Consider the following 18,937-nt stretch of genomic DNA (forward strand, 5'->3'; position numbering starts at 1 on the left):
TTTGATGTACCGAAGGTAGTTCAGAGTCCTGGATTTGATCACGGACATGACGAGGAGTCTCGAAATGGTCGAGACGTAAAGATCAATATATTGGAAGCCTATGTTTGGACATCGGAATGGTTCCGGGTGAAATCGGGAGTATACCGGAACCTCGTGGGAGGTATGTGGGCCTTATTGGGCCTTGGTGGAAGAGAGGGAAAAGAAGCAAAGGAGGGGGCGCCCCGCCCCCCCCCCCCAAGCCCAATCCGAATTGGGAGGGGGGCCGCCCCCCCCCCTTCCTTCCTTCTTCCTCCTCCTTCCTTCTCTCCTAGAACCAACAGAGGGAAGGGGAGGAATCCTACTCCCGGTGGGAGTAGGACTCCCTTGGGGCGCGCCTAGAGAGGTCAGGCCCCTCCCCCTCCTCCACTCCTTTATATACGGGGGAGGGGGGCACCCCATGGACACACATGTTGATCATTGATCTTTAGCCGTGTGCGGTGCCCCCCTCCACCATAATCCACCTCGGTAATATCGTAGCGGTGCTTAGGCGAAGCCCTGTTCCGGTAGCAACATCGTCACCGTCATCATGTCGTCGTGTTGACGAAGCTCACCCTCGAAGCTCTACTGGATCGTGAGTTCGCGGGATGTCACCGAGCCGAACGTGTGCAGATCGCGGAGGTGTCGTATCTTCGGTACTAGATCGGTCAATCATAAAGACGTACAACTACATCAACTGCGTTGTCATAACACTTCCGCTTACGGTCTACAAGGGTATTGTAACGCCCCGGACACACCCGCCGGTGGTCGTTACTCCTGGCGGGATCTAGACTGGCCCCACAGATCAATACTAGTCTTTTCTGCGCACTTTGTCCTCACTCGTGCGCACCCGGGAGCAACTTCCCGGTCGGTCACCCATCCTGACACTACTCCAAGCTGAGCACGCTTAACTTTGGAGTTTTGTCCGAATGGGCTCCCGGAAAAGAAGGAATTCCTTATTGATATGAGTAGTCTATCATCCGTAATAAGCCAGGCTATCACAGGTACGTAGACGATACTCTCCCCTCTCGTTGCTATGCATCACCATGATCTTGCGTGTGCGTAGGAAATTTTTTGAAATTACTGCGTTCCCCAACAAGCACATTCCGCACCAGAGTGGTACGGTAATCATGTCCTGGAAGTCATGTTATTAGACCATGGCGAACCTACGAACTATGAAGAAGCTATGATGAACCCAGATTCTGACAGATGGCTTGAGGCCATGAAATGTGAGATAGGATCCATGTCTGAGAACAAAGTGTGTACTTTGGTGGACTTGCCCAATGATCGGCAAGCCATTGAGAATAAATGGATCTTCAAGAGGAAGACGGACATTGATAGTAGTGTTACTATATACAAAGCTCAACTTGTCGCAAAAGGTTTTCAACAAGTTCAAGGTGTTGACTACGATGAGATTTTCTCACTCGTGGCGATGCTTAAGTCTGTCCGAATCATGTTAGCAATTGCCGCATTTTATGAAATCTGGCGAATGGATGTCAAAACTGCATTCCTTAATTGATTTCTCAAAGAAGAGTTGTATATGATGCAACCAAAAGGTTTTGTCAATCCTAAAGGTGCTGACAAAGTGTGCAAACTCTAGCGATCCATCTATGGACTGGTGCAAGCATCTCAGAGTTAGAATATACACTTTGATAAGGTGATCAAAGCATATGGTTTTATACAGACTTATGGTGAAGCCTGTATTTACAAGAAAGTGAGTGGGAGCTCTGTAGCATTTCTGATAATATATGTGGATGACATATTATTGATTGGAAATGATATAGAATTTCTTGATAGCATAAAAGGATACTTAAATAAGAATTTTTCAATGAAAAGACCTCATTGAAGCTGCTCATATATTGGGCATCAAGATCTATAGGGATAGATTGAGACGCTTAATAGGACTTTCACAAAGTATATACCTTGGCAAAATTTTGAAGAAGTTCAAAATAGATCAGTCAAAGAAAGGGTTCTTGTTTGTGTTGCAAGGTGTGAAGTTGAGTAAGACTCAAAACCCGACCACGACAGAAGATAGAGAGAGAATGAATGTCATTCCCTATGCCTTAGCCATAGGTTCTATAAAGTATGTCATGTTGTGTACCTGACCTATTGTGTACTTTGCCATGAGTTTGGTAAGGGGGTACAATAGTGATCCAGGATTAGATCACTGGACAATAGTCAAAATTATACTTAGGTACCTAAAGAGGACTAAGCAAATGTTTCTCGGTTATGGAGGTGACAAAGAGTTCGTAGTAAAGGGTTACGTCGATGCAAGCTTTGACGCTGATCCAGATGACTCTGAGTCTCAATCTGGATACATATTGAAAATGGGAGCAATTAGCTAGAGTAGCTCCATGCAGAGCATTGTACACATAGAAATTTGCAAAATACATACGGATCTGAATGTAGCAGACCCGTTGACTAAACCTCTCTCACAAGCAAAACATGATCACACCTTATTACTCTTTGGGCATTAATCACATGGCGATGTGAACTAGATTATTGACTCTAGTAAACCCTTTGGGTGTTGGTCACATGGCGATGTGAACTATGGGTGTTAATCAGATAAAGATGTGAACTACTGGTGTTAAATCACATGGTGATGTGAACTAGATTATTGACTCTAGTGCAAGTGGGAGACTAAAGGAAATATGCCCTAGAGGAAATAATAAAGTTGTTATTTTATATTTCCTTATATAATGATAAATGTTTATTATTCATGCTAGAATTTTATGAACCAGAAACTTGATACATGTGTGGATACATAGACAAAACACAGTGTCCCTAATAAGCCTCTACTAGACTAGCTCGTTAATCAAAGATGATAAAGTTTCCTAACCATAGACATTTGTTGTCACTTGATGAATGGGATCACATCATTAGGAGAATGATGTGATGGACAAGACCCATCCGTTAGCTTAGCATATTGATCGTTCAATTTTATTGATATTGCTTTCTTCATGTCAAATACATATTCCTTCGACTATGAGATTATGCAACTCCCGGATACCGGAGGAATACCTTGTGTGCTATAAAACATCACGACGTAACTGGGTGATTATAAAGATGCTCTACAGGTATCTCTGAAGGTGTTTGTTGGGTTGGCATAGATCGAGATTAGGATTTGTCACTCCGAGTATCGGAGAGGTATCTCTGGGCCCTCTCGGGAATGCACATCATAAGAAGCCTTGCAAGCAAATTGACTAATGAGTTAGTTGCAGGATGATGTATTATGGAACGAGTAAAGAGACTTGCCGGTAACGAGATTGAACTAGGTATGTAGATACCAAGGATCGAATCTCCGGCAAGTAACATACCGATGGACAAAGGGAATAACGCATGTTGTCATAACGGTTCAACCAATAAACATCTTCGTAGAATATGTAGGAGCCAATATGATCATCTAGGTTCCGCTATTGGTTATTGACCGGAGAAGTGTCTCGGTCATGTCTACATAGTTCTCGAACCCGTAGGGTCCGCACGCTTAACATTCGATGACGATATACTATTATATGAGTTTTGTGATTTGGTGACCGAATGTTGTTCAGAGTCCCAAATGAGATCACGGACATGACGAGGAGTCTCGAAATGGTCAAGAGGTAAATATTGATATATAGGACGATGGTATTCGGACACCAAAAGTGTTCCAGAGGGTATCGGGTACTTATCAGGTCACCGGAAGGTGTTTCGGGTACCCACGGAATCCTATGGACCGTATGGGCCTTGTGAAGGAACACACCGGCCCAAAAGGGGCTGGTGCACCCTATAAGGCTATAGGAGGAGGAGAAGGAAAGGGGGAGGGAAAGGAAAGTGTGGATTAGGATTCCCACTTCCTCCCCCCCCCCCCCCCCCCCGCTCTCTTTCCTTCCCCTTCATGCATACATGGAAAGGGCGGCGCAGGGCAAGGCAGAGCCCCTAGGGGGCGGCGGCCAACCCTAGGACGCCCTTGCTGCCTCTCCTCCACCTCCCACCTATATATGTGGGGAGGGGGCGCCTAGAACACACACCAACAATTGTTAGCCGTGTGTGATGCCCCTCTCCACAGTTTATGCCTCCGGTCATATCTTCGTAGTGCTTAGGCGAAGCCCTGCGCAGATCACTTCACCATCACCATCACCACGCCGTCGTGCTGACGGAACTCATCTTCTTCCTTGACACCTTTGTTGGATCAAGAGGACGAGGGACGTCATCGAGCTGAACATGTGCAGAACTCGGAGGTACCGTATGTTCGGTGCTTGATCGGTCGGATCTAGAAGAAGTTCGACTACATCAACTGCATTGTCAAACGCTTCCGCTTTCGGTCTACAAGGGTGCGTAGACACACTCCCCCCTCTCGTTGCTATGCATCTCCTAGATAGATCTTGGGTGAGCATAAGATTTTTTTTGAAATTGCATGCTACGTTTCCCAACATAAACATGTGTTCATGATTATCGATTTCGGCTTTCGCTTGAGGACAAGCGAGGTCTAAGCTTGGGGGAGTTGATACGTCCATTTTGCATCATGTTTTGATGTTGATATTTATTGCATTATGGACTGTTATTTCACTTTATGGTACAATTCTTATGCCTTTTCTCTCTTATTTTACAAGATTTAGATGAAGAGGGAGAATGCTGGCAGCTGGAATTCTAGACTGGAAAGGAGCAAATCTGAGATACATATTGTGCACAACTCTGAATGTCTTGAAACTTTATGGAGAATTGTTTTGGAATATATATAAAATATTGGGCGAAGAAAGAACAAAAGGGGACCCACTAGGTGGCCACAAGCCTTGGGGGTGCACCCTACCCCTAGGGCGGGCCTCCCAAGCTTGTGGGGCCCCTGGCCAGCCCCCGGTGTCCATCTTCTACTATATGAAGAGTTTTGACCTAGAAAACATCATAAGAAGGCTTTCGGGGCGAGGCGTCATTGTCTCGAGGCAGAACCTGGGCAGAAGAAATCTAGGGCTCCGGCGGAGCTATTCTGCCGGAGAAACTTCCCTCCGGGAGGGGCAAATCGAAGCCATCGTCATCACCAACGATCCTCTCATCGTGGGAGGGTCAATCTTTATCAACATCTTCACCATCACCATCTCCTCTCAAACTCTAGTTCATCTCTTGTATTCAATCTTTGCCTCAAAACTCAGATTGATACTTGTGGGTTGCTAGTAGTGTTGATTACTCCTTGTAGTTGATGGTAGTTGGTTTATTTGGTGGAAGATCATGTGTTCAAATACTTAATGATATTTATTACCCCTCTGATCTTGAACATGAACATGCTTTGTGAGTAGTTACTTTTGTTCCTAAGGACATGGGAGAAGTCTTGTTATAAGTAATCATGTGAATTTGGTATTCGTTCGATATTTTGATGAGATGTATGTTGTCTTTCCTCTAGTGGTGTTATATGAACATCGACTACATGACACTTCACCATGATTTGGGCCTAGGAGAAGGCATTGGGAAGTAGCAAGTAGATGATGGGTTGCTAGAGTGACAGAAGCTTAAACCCTAGTTTATCTGTTGCTTCGTAAGAGGCTGATTTGGATCCACATGTTATGGTTAGATTTATCTTAATTCTTGTTTCATAGTTGTGGATGCTTCCGAGAGGGGTTAATCGTAAGTGGGAGGCTTGTCCAAGTAAGGACATCACCCAAGCACCGGTCCACCGGCATACCAAATTATCAAAGTAGTGAACACGAATCATATGAGCATGATGAAAACTAACTTGATGATACTTCCCATGTGTCCTCGGGAGCATTTTGCCTTATATAAGAGTCCGTCCAGGCTTGTCCTTTGCTATAAAAAGGATTGGGACACCTTGCTGCACTTCTGTTACACTTTTTACTTGTTACCCATTACAAATTACCTTGCTACAAAACTACTCGTTACCGATAATTTCAGTGCTTGGAGAAAATACCTTGCTGAAAAACGCTTGTCATTTCCTTCTACTCCTTGTTGGGTTCGACACTCTTACTTATCGAAAATACTACGATTGATCCCCTATACTTGTGGGTTATCAGTGAGATATATCGGTATCCTCTTGAGTCATACACATGCTCACTATACCGGTCTTCTCGTTGTCGGTTTGTTCTTCTTTCTCGTAGACATGTTCGAGCATCCCCGTGACATAGTCACCTGTGTCTGGCCAGACGATGATGAATGTCGTCGCACCGAGAGGGCCCTAAGAATGTCTCTCCGTCGTTGGAGGAGCTAATTCCACTCTTGAGCTATCTAGTCCGTTGTTAAACTTACTGATGAACATGTAAGTTGTCGTTATGATCACCGTGTTATAGATGACGTTTGAGCAACCCCAAAGTTTATCGTGCGATAAGAGTTGACTACGATACTCTCATGTTCTAAGGAACTAAATCACACATTAACACTCTGTGTTATAACAATTGACTTCTGACGATATAATCAGTATGACAAACAAGTTTGGGTCGATTCAATATGATCTATCTTCTAACGTCATACTCTTAATATTGTTTTAGGACTATCATTACACTTAACAATATCCTAAAATCCGGAAAACATGAGCACCAACGAAACTTGAGCCAGTCTTAGAGGCGAGACTAGGAACCTTATTTTACCATTTATCATTCCACGCGTGCATATGGGTTTCCCACTATCGCATATTTCAGGATCATAGCAGTTATAGCATAGACTATAAACTCTTAATTATGAACATGAAAAGTATAATAATACAATATTATTGCCTCTACGGCATATTTCCAACAAGCCAAGCATGAATTCGGCTTTTTCTAGGAAAAGTCTATGCCTTCGCAAACAATCCCTGGCAGATGTAATTTTACTACTCTTGACATGCCGACTGATTTGTCCGTATTGTGATAGCCAACTTTCGACTTCACCCACCTAAAGTACTTAACTGGTTCAACCAGAAATAACAATCACAGAAGTGTTCCCGGTACACCCTTAGCCAAACAAGCGGAAATGTAGGGAGTAAATATAGGAGTCAGACAACCCAGATATTGTCCAAAGATACAAGTGGACATCAATGCATATAATGGCATAAAGTCTGAGGAAGTCGTCGGTATCTCCACGGAGCGACACGTTGTATTGGATTGTCTATGCAGCCCACAGGAACGGCATGTGGTTCCACTATGTGGTGATCGACGAGGTGTGTGACCGAGGAGTTCTCCTATTTGCTATCATGACTGGGATCGACGTCCCGTCCAAGTTTTTGGCGCGTGCATGGCAGTGGTCCATACGCCCATAAAGCTCCCTGCTTTGCCTCTGGTTTGCGGGAAAACGGACGTCCGAATCGGTCCACGGATCGATGAGGTACCGTGTTGGATGTCAAAATGTGTCCGGACCACTCGGTCCAGACGGATGTGTGCGATTCGAGGGTCAGTGTTGGAGATGACCTAACACGGAATACATTTTTTGAGATTATTTTTAACACGGCACCAACATAGACGCTCATATATACGAACATACACTCATCCTATGTGCACAAACGTACGCCCTACCCCTATGAGCACCTTTGTGAGATAAAGTCGACACATCATTTTGAGATTGACGAAGTCATCGCACGCGTCTTCATAGTCGACAGAAACGTCTCCCCTCTCTCACTGAACGAACATCACCGGAAGTTTGAAATAAATTCAGAAAAGTGCAAGCACAAGTAAACCCTGATGGTGGGCTGAGTCTGCCACAAACAACATATTTTAGATTGACTAGCAAAAGAGCCCGTGCGTTGCAACGGGAGAGAAAACATAACACACGCTCTTAACTCAACAACCATCACTCAAGACCACAATAGGTCCATCTCCTTTATTTTTGCGAGGCATCATATTTGTGTTGCCGCTTATCCTTCTTCTCACCCTCGCCGGCGATGGCCTTGGTGTTCACACAAAACAACAAAAAACGTGTGTTGAATATGGTTAATCCTAAGGCGTCTCTCTCTCCCTCTCTCCTTCCTCTCTCTCTCTCGCTCGCTCGCTTTCTCTCTCTCACTCTTGCGATGAGAAATCTGTTGTTTTCCCCTGCGACATTTTTCAGAGGTATGCATGTGTAGTTATCGATGTTTTCTTTTTTGTACATGGTTATAGTGGGGTGTTTATTTGCAATCCGGATCACCGTCGGTATAAAAAAAATCTTGCGCTATAAATTATAAGTTTGTTTTCATAACAATATTTTAAAAATATTTAACAGGTAAAATTAACATCATATTTAGATTTCACATATTTTTCTAATAAAATTTCATATATAATATGTTAAAATCGAAGTTACGGTTTAAAAGATACAGATAATTTAGAAAATCATTTGGTTTGACTCAAATATATTCCAAAACAATATTTAAAAATACTTAACAGGTAAAAATAATCTCATATTCATATTCTACATATTTTTCTAATCAAATTACATATATAACATGTTCAAATCGAAGTTATGGTTTAAAAGATATGGATTATTTTAAAAAGCATTTGTTTGACTTAAATATGATTCATAGATGAATTACCTAAAACATCAGGAGGGGTTTCGAAAAATGTAAAATAACGGTTCGAATGTGACTTAAATCCGGACGGCGGGTTGATTTTAAGAAAAGATAGAGACTTTTGTATAAAATATGAAAATAACGTCGTTTTAACTTAACACAGGACAGCGGGTTGAATTCTCTGAAATAAAGGGACTTTTTTAAAAAATGTCATGACAGACGAAAAAAACTCAATTTGCTTTATTATTAGGTAAAGATAAAGATGAGACTATCGAGTTGCCAGGAGCCCAGGACACGGGTGGCTCCTCAAATGGCAATCTACATATGATTTTCTGTTTTCGGGATACAGATTGAGCGCTAAAAGAAGAAGGGAGAAAATGTTTCAAAAAAAAGAAGAAGGGAGAAAAGAGGGATAGCGCTCATCGTTTTCATCAAAGAAAAGTGCAATCACCACACAGTGGACCGGGAAACAGCATCGCTAGGGCGGCGGCAGAATGTGCGCGTACTTGATCACCTTGGAGACGGTCTCCAGGACTTGCATGGGGGTCACGTTGCCAACCACGGTCACCGTCTTCATCCCCAGCTCTATTTTGATGGACACAACTCCTGCACAACAAGAGGCAACTCATACTCTCATAGTATGTACACTTGTAGTATTACACTGATCGCCTACCGTGGAGCTTGGAGATCTGCTTCTCGACCTTCCTCGCACAGCCATGGCAGTGCATCGACACCTTCAGAGCCACGGTCTGCGCCATGCCATGCCAATGCAAGGCATTAGGTGCCACAAGTTACGGCCACATCTCGAGGTAAATTTCCGCTTGCGTTTCCAGAATCACGCGCTAGCTTACCTTGGGCTCCACATGCGCACCTGCCTTGGGTTGCTCGTCAACATGGAGATCCGTCACGGGCACGACCCGGTTCTGATCCCGGTGGCTCCTCAGCAGCCCGTTCCTCTCGTTGTTGTCTTCGTCTTCCTCCAGCCGGGGGCTGGCAGAGGAACGTGGCATCCAACGCAGAGCTTTCTTCAAACCCATCTTTGAAGCCATGTCTACTGGGATATGAATGTCACTCACATATATAGAGGTACTATCTACATGCATCAGGCAACCAATATTGTTAGGGATACAAAGATCAACCACCGACCTAGAGAAAAGATCCTTAGCAAAGTCGCTGGTAGATCTATCCGTCCAACTAAACGATTAGGCGAGCAGTTGAGTGACTTGGTTGTGACTGAGACAACACTGCCGTCAACTTAGTAATGTGATCATATCGAACCGAAGTAGCACACAATTGATTGGGCACACTCATCAGGCACAAAATTGACGAATCTCACCCACATTCCCACATACTCCAAAAGATACAAACTGCAGCAACAAAGCCACTTGCTCTTGCCAATACCACTATTGGAGGATAGATAGATAGGTACATCTGACTCATACCGACATAAACTCGAGTCACTAACAAAATGTACTAAAAGCCCTTCTTGCCTTTCTTTATCAATCAACACAGATCATTATTCAAACCTCTCTTCAACAATCGCTCATGTCTTCAGATGCCACCAACAAATAAGACATTTCGACCAAGCAACACCTAAAACTTCATGATGCGCAATTAGTTGCATTCTCACCAAAACTCTAAAGTGCATTTCTCAAGTGCTGCTCTTGAAAAACAGGCTTACCACAACTCAAGCAACAAATGCACCCCCTGCTCTGCTGTGAAGCAACCCCCATCAGATAACTACAGCACGAGCAGGCATCTATAAGACCTGCCACAACATAAATCATAGTTAACCCAGGTATCCAAACACCAAGTCAGGATTTACATGATTGGGAGATGATGCATGCGGGGGATAGAAGGGTGAAGGAGAAAAGCAGAGAAAAGGGGGAACATCTCGGAGGAACAGTGCCTTTTGCTCACTTAAAATGCATTTATCTTGGAAAGTTAAGAACCAAAAATGCCAGAACAGAACAGTACCTAATATAATTTAGGACACCAAGCCACCCAAAGTGCTCAGATCATAACCAGAGATCACAAAGGGCCTACAACAGGGCCTGCATAAGATGAGCTCATGTCACAATGAGTATGCAGAGCAGAGAAGAAATATCAGAAAAAATAATCGTGTGCAACTGACCGTAAGCAGCTTATTCAGATGAAATTCACCTTACAGGGTGCTTCACTGACTGAAGTTCATCTCTGAGTATCTGCGGTACAAGAGGACATGAATAAGCTCACAGCTCTTGTCCAAAAAATACTCCCTCCATTTCAAAATAATTGAAGTTCTAGGATTTTCCTAAGTCAAAACCTTTTTTAGTTTGACCAATTTTATAGAAAAATCCACAAAGATCTAAAATATCAAATATATATAATATGAAAACATATTTCATAATGAATCTAATGAAATAAATTTGTTTTTGTAGATGTTGAAACATTTCTATATATACTTGGTCACAATCCTAGAACTTCAATTATTTTGAAACGTGCATAGTGCTCTACAAAAATAATATTTTCCGAGTAAAAATATCTTACCTCCTATGCTTGTTCTGGCGCTGATCAAGCTCTTCAGTCACAATATCTGCATCACAAATTATAGATAAATGAAACAACTTATAAATTGTAGCACATGCTAAGAGTTTTTAAGCAGTATGGCGTAACAGGGGATCTCACAACTTACCGTTTTGAGGAGATTTAGCCCCATGGTTAACATTACCTTCCCTGTATTAATAAATAAATATATGTTAATGCCCTTTATGCTTAGAAGGAACCTTCATGAATGAAGCAACAGATAAATAGTGAAATATGCTATATTATCAGGTTGGAACAGGGGCAGAGAAAATATTATGAGCACCCCAAGTAAAGCAAATTACATGTTTGCACAGCTAACAAGAAGTAATATCGGCTCATTCTGACAGTGGCTGATTCAAAAGGTGAACAACGTGTTAATTAGTCAACACTGATATTACCTGGATGGAACTGACGACGACGTCTGTCCTGAAGACCTAGAGTAAAAGCTTGGATCAAGGGTAATGTAAGGTGGATATGATCCTCCAAAAGCCCCAGCTGCACCAGCCAATAGTGGCAACCTATTGCCATCATTTAGAAGTGTTGTAAGATAGAGAGCAAAAAACACGTACAAATATTATAACAGGTGGCTCTCGGCTAAAATAGCAGAATTAGTATTAAGTCCAGGGGGGGACACAAAAAAAGAGAAGAGATCAATAAGAGCTTGAACAATACAAAAAAGGAATTACATATAAGCTCAATGTACAAACATTGTGAACAATTTCAGCTATCAAGTATCCCCTTATCATATTTCAAATATGAGAAACTAAAAAACTCACTTTCAGCAACACAGCAACTCTTGAAGTCATAGTTTACGGACATAGTAAAGTAAGATAAGCCAGATGTAGTCAAAAGTGAGAGACAAGAAGATACATGCATTCAAATGATTCAGTGCAAACTATGTTTGGGCTTAATCCATTTACTGTCTTGTAAACCCCTTGCATGACTACATCGAGTACCACCGCAACAAACATCATTTCATAGACGGTGATAAAAATCTAACAGACAGAACGATAAACATAGCAAGACTAATGAAATATACCACGCCATTTCGTTATTTCCAATTCCCAGCTGCTGCTGAGCCACATAGCCAGGGAGGGCCATACCAACAGTAGGAACTCCAAGCCCACCTGGATGCTGGCCGCCAAATTGCATCACTGCGTGAAGGATAAATAGGAAATGAATGGCCCAAGTGACTAGATTAGAAGAAAAACTAAATTAGAAATCTATCAGAGGTCCTAAAAGTATTTGAGGTGTGTCAGCTGGGTCCTATTAATAACTATAAAAATGCACGTCAGCTGAGGTTCACCATAGGTCCTATGCAGGTCTGACCTGTCAGCGTGACGCGTTGACTGATGCCATGTAAGCTCTATTTTGTAAAAAAGACCTAGAAAGCTAGTATATCTTTTCATTTCCTTGTGCCTAACCTCCCCCCAACACATAAGCCAACGGTGTTGGCGGGGTTATTTAGCTGGAAGTTCTCTGGCAGACCGCTTTGCACACGTATGCACCTTTGCCACCGCTGCACGATGCTGGTATGATTCCACCCACATGGACATGGGCTCCCGTGTGTGCAGCCCCGCACTCACATCACACCACATACCAGCAGCTCGTGCCATTACAGTACGTGCGCCACACCATCTCCTCCAACAGTTTTCTGCCCACTGCAGGGGCATGGGGAGGCGCCCTTGGAGCGCTGGCACACGAGCACGATGTGTACGTAACCCGTGGCCATTTACGCAGCAGCAGCGCCAAGCGCGCGTGCGGGTTGTTGACCCGGAAGGCAAGGTGGACATGGGGGCGTCAGCGTCCATACAGGTTGCCGGTGAGTCGCTTGCGGAAGCGCCCTGCAGGTGCTGGACAGAGATAGCCGCAGCCAGTGCCGTATGCAGGAGCGACATGGCAGTGATGCTTGAGCAGGAAACCTGTAGTCCTCCGAGTGGAAGAACGGGCAGGTGGAGGAGAAAGCCATGGGCGACTCATTCTCGTCCTCAGCCTGCTTATCCGAGACAATCTTGACAAAGCCATGTATGGAGGATGATCTTGCTGAGAACCAGAGAATCTTGACAAGAACCTAAACAGCAATACTAGTGGCACCATGTCTGCTGATCTTGCTGAGAACCAGCTACTTGAAGTGCCTCGGGGAGAATGACAATGAGGACTCACAGGGGCTTCTCTCCATGATGTTTCTCATTGTTTCTTGCAGAAGCTGTTGGGTATTGTTTCTCATACTAGTGGCGCCTATGTATAGAGGATGATGGAAGGAATGGGGTTTTGTACTGTGAGAAGAAACTGGCGAGCAGAAGCCACCAAATTGAGCAGAGATAGAAGATAAGTGGCTGTGAGCTCTGCACTGTTTCTTACTTGACTCTGCACGGCATCAGGCGTGATGGCCCGGCCATGGGAATGGCCCATTGAAGAACTTCCCATTGAGCAACCCTGCCAACTCCCACCGGCATAGGTGTTTGCTTTTAACTTGAAGAGGGACGGGGATGTTGGGGACAATAAAACTAGAAGATATAGTTTTCTAGGGTATCTTTTGCAAAATAGAGCTGAGATGGCACCAGTCAATGTACCACACGGGTAAGTCAGGCCTAGAATCATAGATAGGACCTGCGATGAACCATACCCAGACATGCATTTTCATAGTTATAAGACCCGGCTGGCACACCTCATAATTTCAGGACCTTGGGTACATTTTACTCAATAAACTATCACCAGAAAACAAGAACGTTGGATGGTTAAGAAAGCAAACCTGGCAGGAGAGCTGGAGTGCCAGGAAAATTTTGCTCGCCCTGGGCAAGACCAGCAGCCCCAATAACCTGGGCTCCACCATACATGAAAGAGCCCCGTCCAGTTTCTTTGTTGGTTTTTTCCACCTCAGATGTCTTGGATTGATTTGAACTAGGATATGAACCATTCTCGTCACTTTCAGTTGATCTAGCAGGTAGGTGCTGAGCACTTGGTGAAGCATTGCCTGTCCGATGGCTCAACTGCTGAGTTGGGATTCTCATTGAAGCTTGACTAGGTGCTTGGCCTGACTTCTGGTGCATAATTGAGGTATGATTTTGCTGTTGCGTAGAAACCCTGGAAGTTTGCTGAAATGATGGTGTGGGCCGATTATGTGAAGGAACACCAATGCTTGCATTTCCCCCTTGAGCCCTGTTATTAGGGGATTGACCAGAATTGATTGATGATGATGCAAACCCTGATGAGTATGATGATCCTCCTACACTTCTTGCAGGAGATGGTCTAACAGGACCCTCGGCATGAAACCTATCTCGTCCACCATAGTCCGTGGTTCCTTTCCCTCTAACTACTGGACCAGATTGTAGCTTCATGTTGTCATCCATCTTCATGGAAGATGGATGAACCTTATTTGAACCTCCTGGTTGTATGTCCCTTCTTTGAGCTCCCACTTGGTTTGAGGCACCAGAGGGATAAAATGGCGGTGACGCAGAATTTAAGCTTGAATTGACAACATTCTTCTTAGCAGGAACTGCTTCCGAATGTGCATTTGAAATTTGGCCAGGCTCTCTGGCCGCTGCAGAATGAGCGGCCGGTTCGCGAGATCTTGTTGGTCTGAACAAGTGATGACAAGATAAGTGTGTGAGAGAAACATTACTTTGTACTGAACAAAGCAGTATTATATGAATCCAATTGTCCCAAGATATTTGTTACTTACTGTTTACGTTGGAACCCGACAACATCTCGGTTGTTCTTTGCAATTGTGTCATAACGTCTGGGTCCTCTCCCGCGGACAATCTTTTGGGGCCGGTTCTGGTTTTCACTCTGATTTTGGTTGTCGCTATCTTCGTGATAACTGTGGTACCTCCCTCCTCTTGAAAATCCACGGGCAGTGCCTCTAGTCCTACCTCCACTACCACGACCTCTAAAACGGCCTCTTGACATTCGCTTATCCTACAATGCAGAGAATTAACCTCAATATTGGAAAAAAAATGTTTTTGCACATCAAATTCAAAGGTAATGAGTACTTACTTCATAGCGCTCCTCATGCACGTTCATCTCCTCAAATCTGTCATGCACCCATGCTTGATCGTCTTTAGCATCCCATAACTTCCTCCCACCAAGCATTCGCCTAGTTTATAACAAAAATGTCAGCATATGTCCCGGACAAGACTAAGGGGTTGTTTGGTTTCAGCCGAGGTTAGCCCCGCCAAATCGTTGGCGCTGTTGGCGAGCCAAAAAATTGGCCAATGATTCCACCGCCCTCGCCCTTACCAACAAATTGGCGTAAAAGAAGGAGAGGACAGGGGAGGCGGGCTGGCGTGGCAATTATTTGGATCCCATCCAAACGGGCACCCTACAGCTGGTCAACGACCAATTTTTTGGTCGGGCACCTCAGGGCTGTAAACCAAACAGCCGCTAAGCAACAATTACAGCCAACATTATCCAATATTCCAACCAGTGGCATGCTAACAAGACCTGTAAATAAAATTGACTAAACATAAACTGCAAAAACCCAGCCAAAACCATGACAATGGCCAACAAGTTCATATGTTGAATAACCCAGCCACCACAGTACGTCGACCCTTCTTACCAAGATACCAGCTTGCAACCGCAAATGCAACACAAAATTTCCCAGGAAGCTGGATGCATGTGGTGACAGAATAACTGACCATATCCAGTTACCATTACACTGCAAGCTATTTGCAGACCAACAATGTAGGCATAATTTTGGCAGAAAGAGCTGGGACATGTATGTGCCTAACCCTGTCGGGGAAACATAACGAATCTGACAGCTACAAGGTTTTCCAACATTGCATGCCTCCAAACATGGTTGTACTGGAAATATAATTTTATTAAAACCTATAACCGACATATTGTAATGCCTAAGGCAATCTTAATAACAACCTCTTGAGGCACAATTTCAAGTCAAAAAAACACTGCCATCATTGAACTAGTAATCAGTAAAGGTTGGGACTAAATAACACTACATTTGCCAGTCATAGTCTCTACTACCATAACAGCATCTTAAAAAACCAAATTAAAACACAAACACTTCCAATTAACTAAAAAAGTCACGAGATGGATGCAGATGATAATCTATATCCTTGGTCTATAGATACTGGAGCTTCCTGTTTTGCAAAACATTAAGTCTAATTTCGTGGAATATTCACGCTGATGGAAGTGCTTTGTTTTAAACAAACTACAGAAGATACGAACCCAGCCCTGCTTCACCTAAGCCTTCTTCTGTAAATTTTAGTTTGCCTCGAATAATTGCAAGTTGTCCAGAAACTATGAGCTGCAGAGGGAAGGTTTATAGTTTATAGAAAGGCACACCTGCGTCGGCCCCGGCCGTCCTCCTGAAACCGGTCATCATGCATGTAAAACGCGCCGGAGGTGGGCACCGCGAACGGCTCCTGCTCCTTCTTCTCTTCCCCGTCAGCCTCAACCTCCGCCTCCGCTCCCTCCTCCCCAGGCTTCTCGCCCTCCTCCCCCTGGCCGGCGGTGACCTCCTTGGGCGGCACCGCGTGGTCATCATACTCCGCCTCGAGCCCCTCGCCCACCTCCTCCTCATCCAACAAATCATCGTAGTATTCCTCGTCCTCGTCCTCCTCCACTTCGCCCTCGTAATCCTCCGGGGCACCTTGGCCGTCGTCGTCGTGGTCGGGGTCGATCCGCGCCCTGGGAGGCCGCCTACCTTCCTCGGACCCCTCGTCGTCGCTGGCCTCCCGACGACGCATCTCCGGGAGAGCGTCGTCGGGGTCGCTCACGTACTCCTCATCCACCTCCGACTCGACATCCTGCTCCGCCGCATCCTCGGGTTCGGGTGTCAGAGGCGCCGCGGGGGGCTTCTCGGTGGCGGGGGATTGCTCCGGGTGCGCGTCCCGGGGCGGCGGGTCGGCCATGCGCGGAGCGGAGGAGAGCGAGCGAAGCAACCCTAGATTTGAGTCGCGGTGTGGGGAGAGGTCAGAGGGGAGTTCGAATCGAAGGGAAGACGGGAGCAGGGGACAGGGGTGGACTCGTGGAACGGAAACGGGATGGATTACGGGGATTTCGGGAACGGACGCGACGTGATGACGTTGGAATCGCGCTCGTCACGGGTTTTGAATAGGACGATGCTCTGCGTCGGTCGGTCGGTCGGTCGATGCATCGGTGCCGAGCCGTCGCAATATCGTAAGGCGACCGGCGGCCTTGTACAACTAGATCGGGATCGTGCCTTCCGCGAGGGCGCCGATCCCAAAATCAAGCCCGTAATGCTAAGTTAATAGGAATTAACGTTTTGATGGCGCGGCTTGCCATGCGTTGCCTGCCAAACAACAGGCAACCAAATATGAATAATCATTTTAAATACAATAGCGGAGTAGTAAGCACAATAATTTTAACACACTCTAGTTGTCTGATTAATACGGCAAAACTATAGAAGTATCATATACATTTCATGAATCATACATAAGGCAACTTGCCACATAATCCCTCTATGATTTGTCTGGCTAAATGATATCATTCCGATCAGCTTGATTAAAAAGTTCCTTAAACGAAGGATACAATGCATGAAAAAGATGGTCCAACTTAAGGTCAACATAGTTTGTCAAAAATCGAATGAATAGACACATAACAAATAAGAACATATAAGCAATGCTGCAAAAGAATGTGTGGTATACATGTTTCTCTCGGGAAGCAATAATTTATAAGATAGTTTCATAAACTCGATATTACAACTGAATAAATCCAGTATACACGAAATGGTTTCAAGCGCAATGTAGATAATACAACCCTAGAAAGCTTAGGCGCCGTTTGATAACTCTGCATTTTCTAAGTATTTAAAAAATACTGCAGTTTTTCCAAATACCGCGGTTTAATTTACTTTGAGATGTTTGGCCTCCACAAAAAAGTAAAGTATTTATACTACAGTTTTCCCCAAAACACAGTATTACATCTGCATAAAAAAAAGACCCCCGGACCTCTTTTTTTAAAACTGAGCATGAGAGAAAAACGAGCCGATCGCTATCTTTATGTCTTGTTCACTCCCAAGCTGCAGCCGCTGCTCTCTCGTTGCTAGAGATAAATGATGGTGAGTACGCTGGGCAAACCTAGCTCAAGAATACCGGCCGTAATGATACGCCTTCTGCAGCCTAATGAAAAATTCAGTCACCTCCGCTCCTACTTTTCTCTGTGCGAGTGCAGCGATGCCAGCACGTCGAGTCACCTCAACATAACTAGCGTTGTGCACGACAGTTCGATTTCCTCCTCATCTTTGATAAGCTGGGTAGTTAAGAGAAAACAGCTAGCTAGCTAATTTACGTTGATATACAACATTAGCCAAACAGCTCAAAGTATTCTTAATACTCTAAAATGTTGTGATATCTGAAAACGGTGGTATCTTATAGCTTCATGCTAAAATATCGTAGTTTTTAATATTGTGGTTTTTTTAGCACTCTACTATCAAACACAGCCTTAGTTGTCACGGACCGGAGTATTTACTCCGCCAATTTATAGACACCCAATTATCAAACATAAAGACAAATGTTTGGTGCTTTTCATTGAATAAATACATAAATGCACATACCTACAGGTTGACAACATTAGAACATGCACTCTCTTCTTTAGGAAGGGAGAGATGCATGTCTCCCTAGTAGATGCAACAATAATTCATAATTTTCATTGAAGAGCGAGTAAAAGGGACATGAAGTATTTAATCCCGAGCTCATATGCTCCCGTATGAACAGTATAATCAAAATAAATAGTAAAAAAGTTCAAAAAAATCTGTTTTTTTATGATGAACATTGATAAATTTCCTAACCGCATGCAAAATTTCAGGTTGAAATGACATTCGTGGAAGTTTAGGCAAAAAAAAATCAATGGTCCAAAAAAACTATTGATGGAAGCATTTTGGAGTATCGATTTTGTTATTTTTGCCCAGACATCCACGAATATCATTTCGACCTGGAATTTTGCATG

At 44.1% G+C, this 18,937-nt stretch overlaps 2 protein-coding genes and 1 pseudogene across 5 annotated transcripts; all 3 read right to left on the minus strand.

Annotated features, from left to right (window-relative positions):
* Positions 1-8,671: 8,671 nt before the first annotated feature.
* Positions 8,672-9,622, minus strand: LOC125544083 (protein SODIUM POTASSIUM ROOT DEFECTIVE 3). Its single transcript, XM_048707644.2, has 3 exons — positions 9,301-9,622; positions 9,123-9,198; positions 8,672-9,055 (listed from the first exon to the last, which is right to left on the minus strand). The coding sequence occupies exons 1-3, from the start codon at positions 9,550-9,552 to the stop codon at positions 8,928-8,930; spliced, it is 456 nt and encodes a 151-aa protein (XP_048563601.1). The 5' UTR covers positions 9,553-9,622; the 3' UTR covers positions 8,672-8,927.
* A 149-nt stretch (positions 9,623-9,771) lies between these two features.
* Positions 9,772-17,042, minus strand: LOC125544082 (CASC3/Barentsz eIF4AIII binding protein). Of its 4 annotated transcripts, none has more exons than XM_048707642.2 (12): positions 16,316-17,042; positions 15,011-15,110; positions 14,697-14,932; positions 13,767-14,593; positions 12,054-12,168; positions 11,413-11,532; positions 11,124-11,164; positions 10,979-11,024; positions 10,613-10,653; positions 10,427-10,503; positions 10,131-10,217; positions 9,772-10,042 (listed from the first exon to the last, which is right to left on the minus strand). In XM_048707642.2, the coding sequence occupies exons 1-9, from the start codon at positions 16,882-16,884 to the stop codon at positions 10,626-10,628; spliced, it is 2,082 nt and encodes a 693-aa protein (XP_048563599.1). In that variant the 5' UTR covers positions 16,885-17,042; the 3' UTR covers positions 9,772-10,042; positions 10,131-10,217; positions 10,427-10,503; positions 10,613-10,625. The 4 variants fall into 4 exon arrangements, with proteins under 4 accessions (XP_048563599.1, XP_048563600.1, XP_048563597.1 ...); XM_048707643.2 differs by having other exon boundaries at positions 9,772-10,048; XM_048707640.2 differs by having other exon boundaries at positions 10,584-10,653; positions 16,316-17,041.
* Positions 12,177-13,760, minus strand: LOC147979782 (uncharacterized; annotated as a pseudogene).
* Positions 17,043-18,937: the final 1,895 nt, after the last annotated feature.

The sequence above is a fragment of the Triticum urartu genome, chromosome 3A (genome assembly GCF_056163025.1).
Source record: "Triticum urartu cultivar PI428250 chromosome 3A, HENAU_Tu73, whole genome shotgun sequence".
NCBI lineage: Eukaryota > Viridiplantae > Streptophyta > Magnoliopsida > Poales > Poaceae > Triticum > Triticum urartu.

Excerpts from the sequence above, each read along its gene's own strand:
- LOC125544083 (XM_048707644.2), bottom strand. The coding sequence starts at position 9,552 with ATGCATGTAGATAGTACCTCTATATATGTGAGTGACATTCATATCCCA. Across the intron at positions 9,199-9,300 it reads GTGCGCATGTGGAGCCCAAG|ACCGTGGCTCTGAAGGTGTC; the intron begins GTAAGCTAGCGC and ends GGCATGGCGCAG. Across the intron at positions 9,056-9,122 it reads GCAGATCTCCAAGCTCCACG|GAGTTGTGTCCATCAAAATA; the intron begins GTAGGCGATCAG and ends CTTGTTGTGCAG.
- LOC125544082 (XM_048707642.2), bottom strand. The coding sequence starts at position 16,884 with ATGGCCGACCCGCCGCCCCGGGACGCGCACCCGGAGCAATCCCCCGCC. Across the intron at positions 14,933-15,010 it reads TGCATGAGGAGCGCTATGAA|GATAAGCGAATGTCAAGAGG; the intron begins GTAAGTACTCAT and ends TCTGCATTGTAG. Across the intron at positions 11,165-11,412 it reads TCGTCGTCAGTTCCATCCAG|GGAAGGTAATGTTAACCATG; the intron begins GTAATATCAGTG and ends TTATTAATACAG.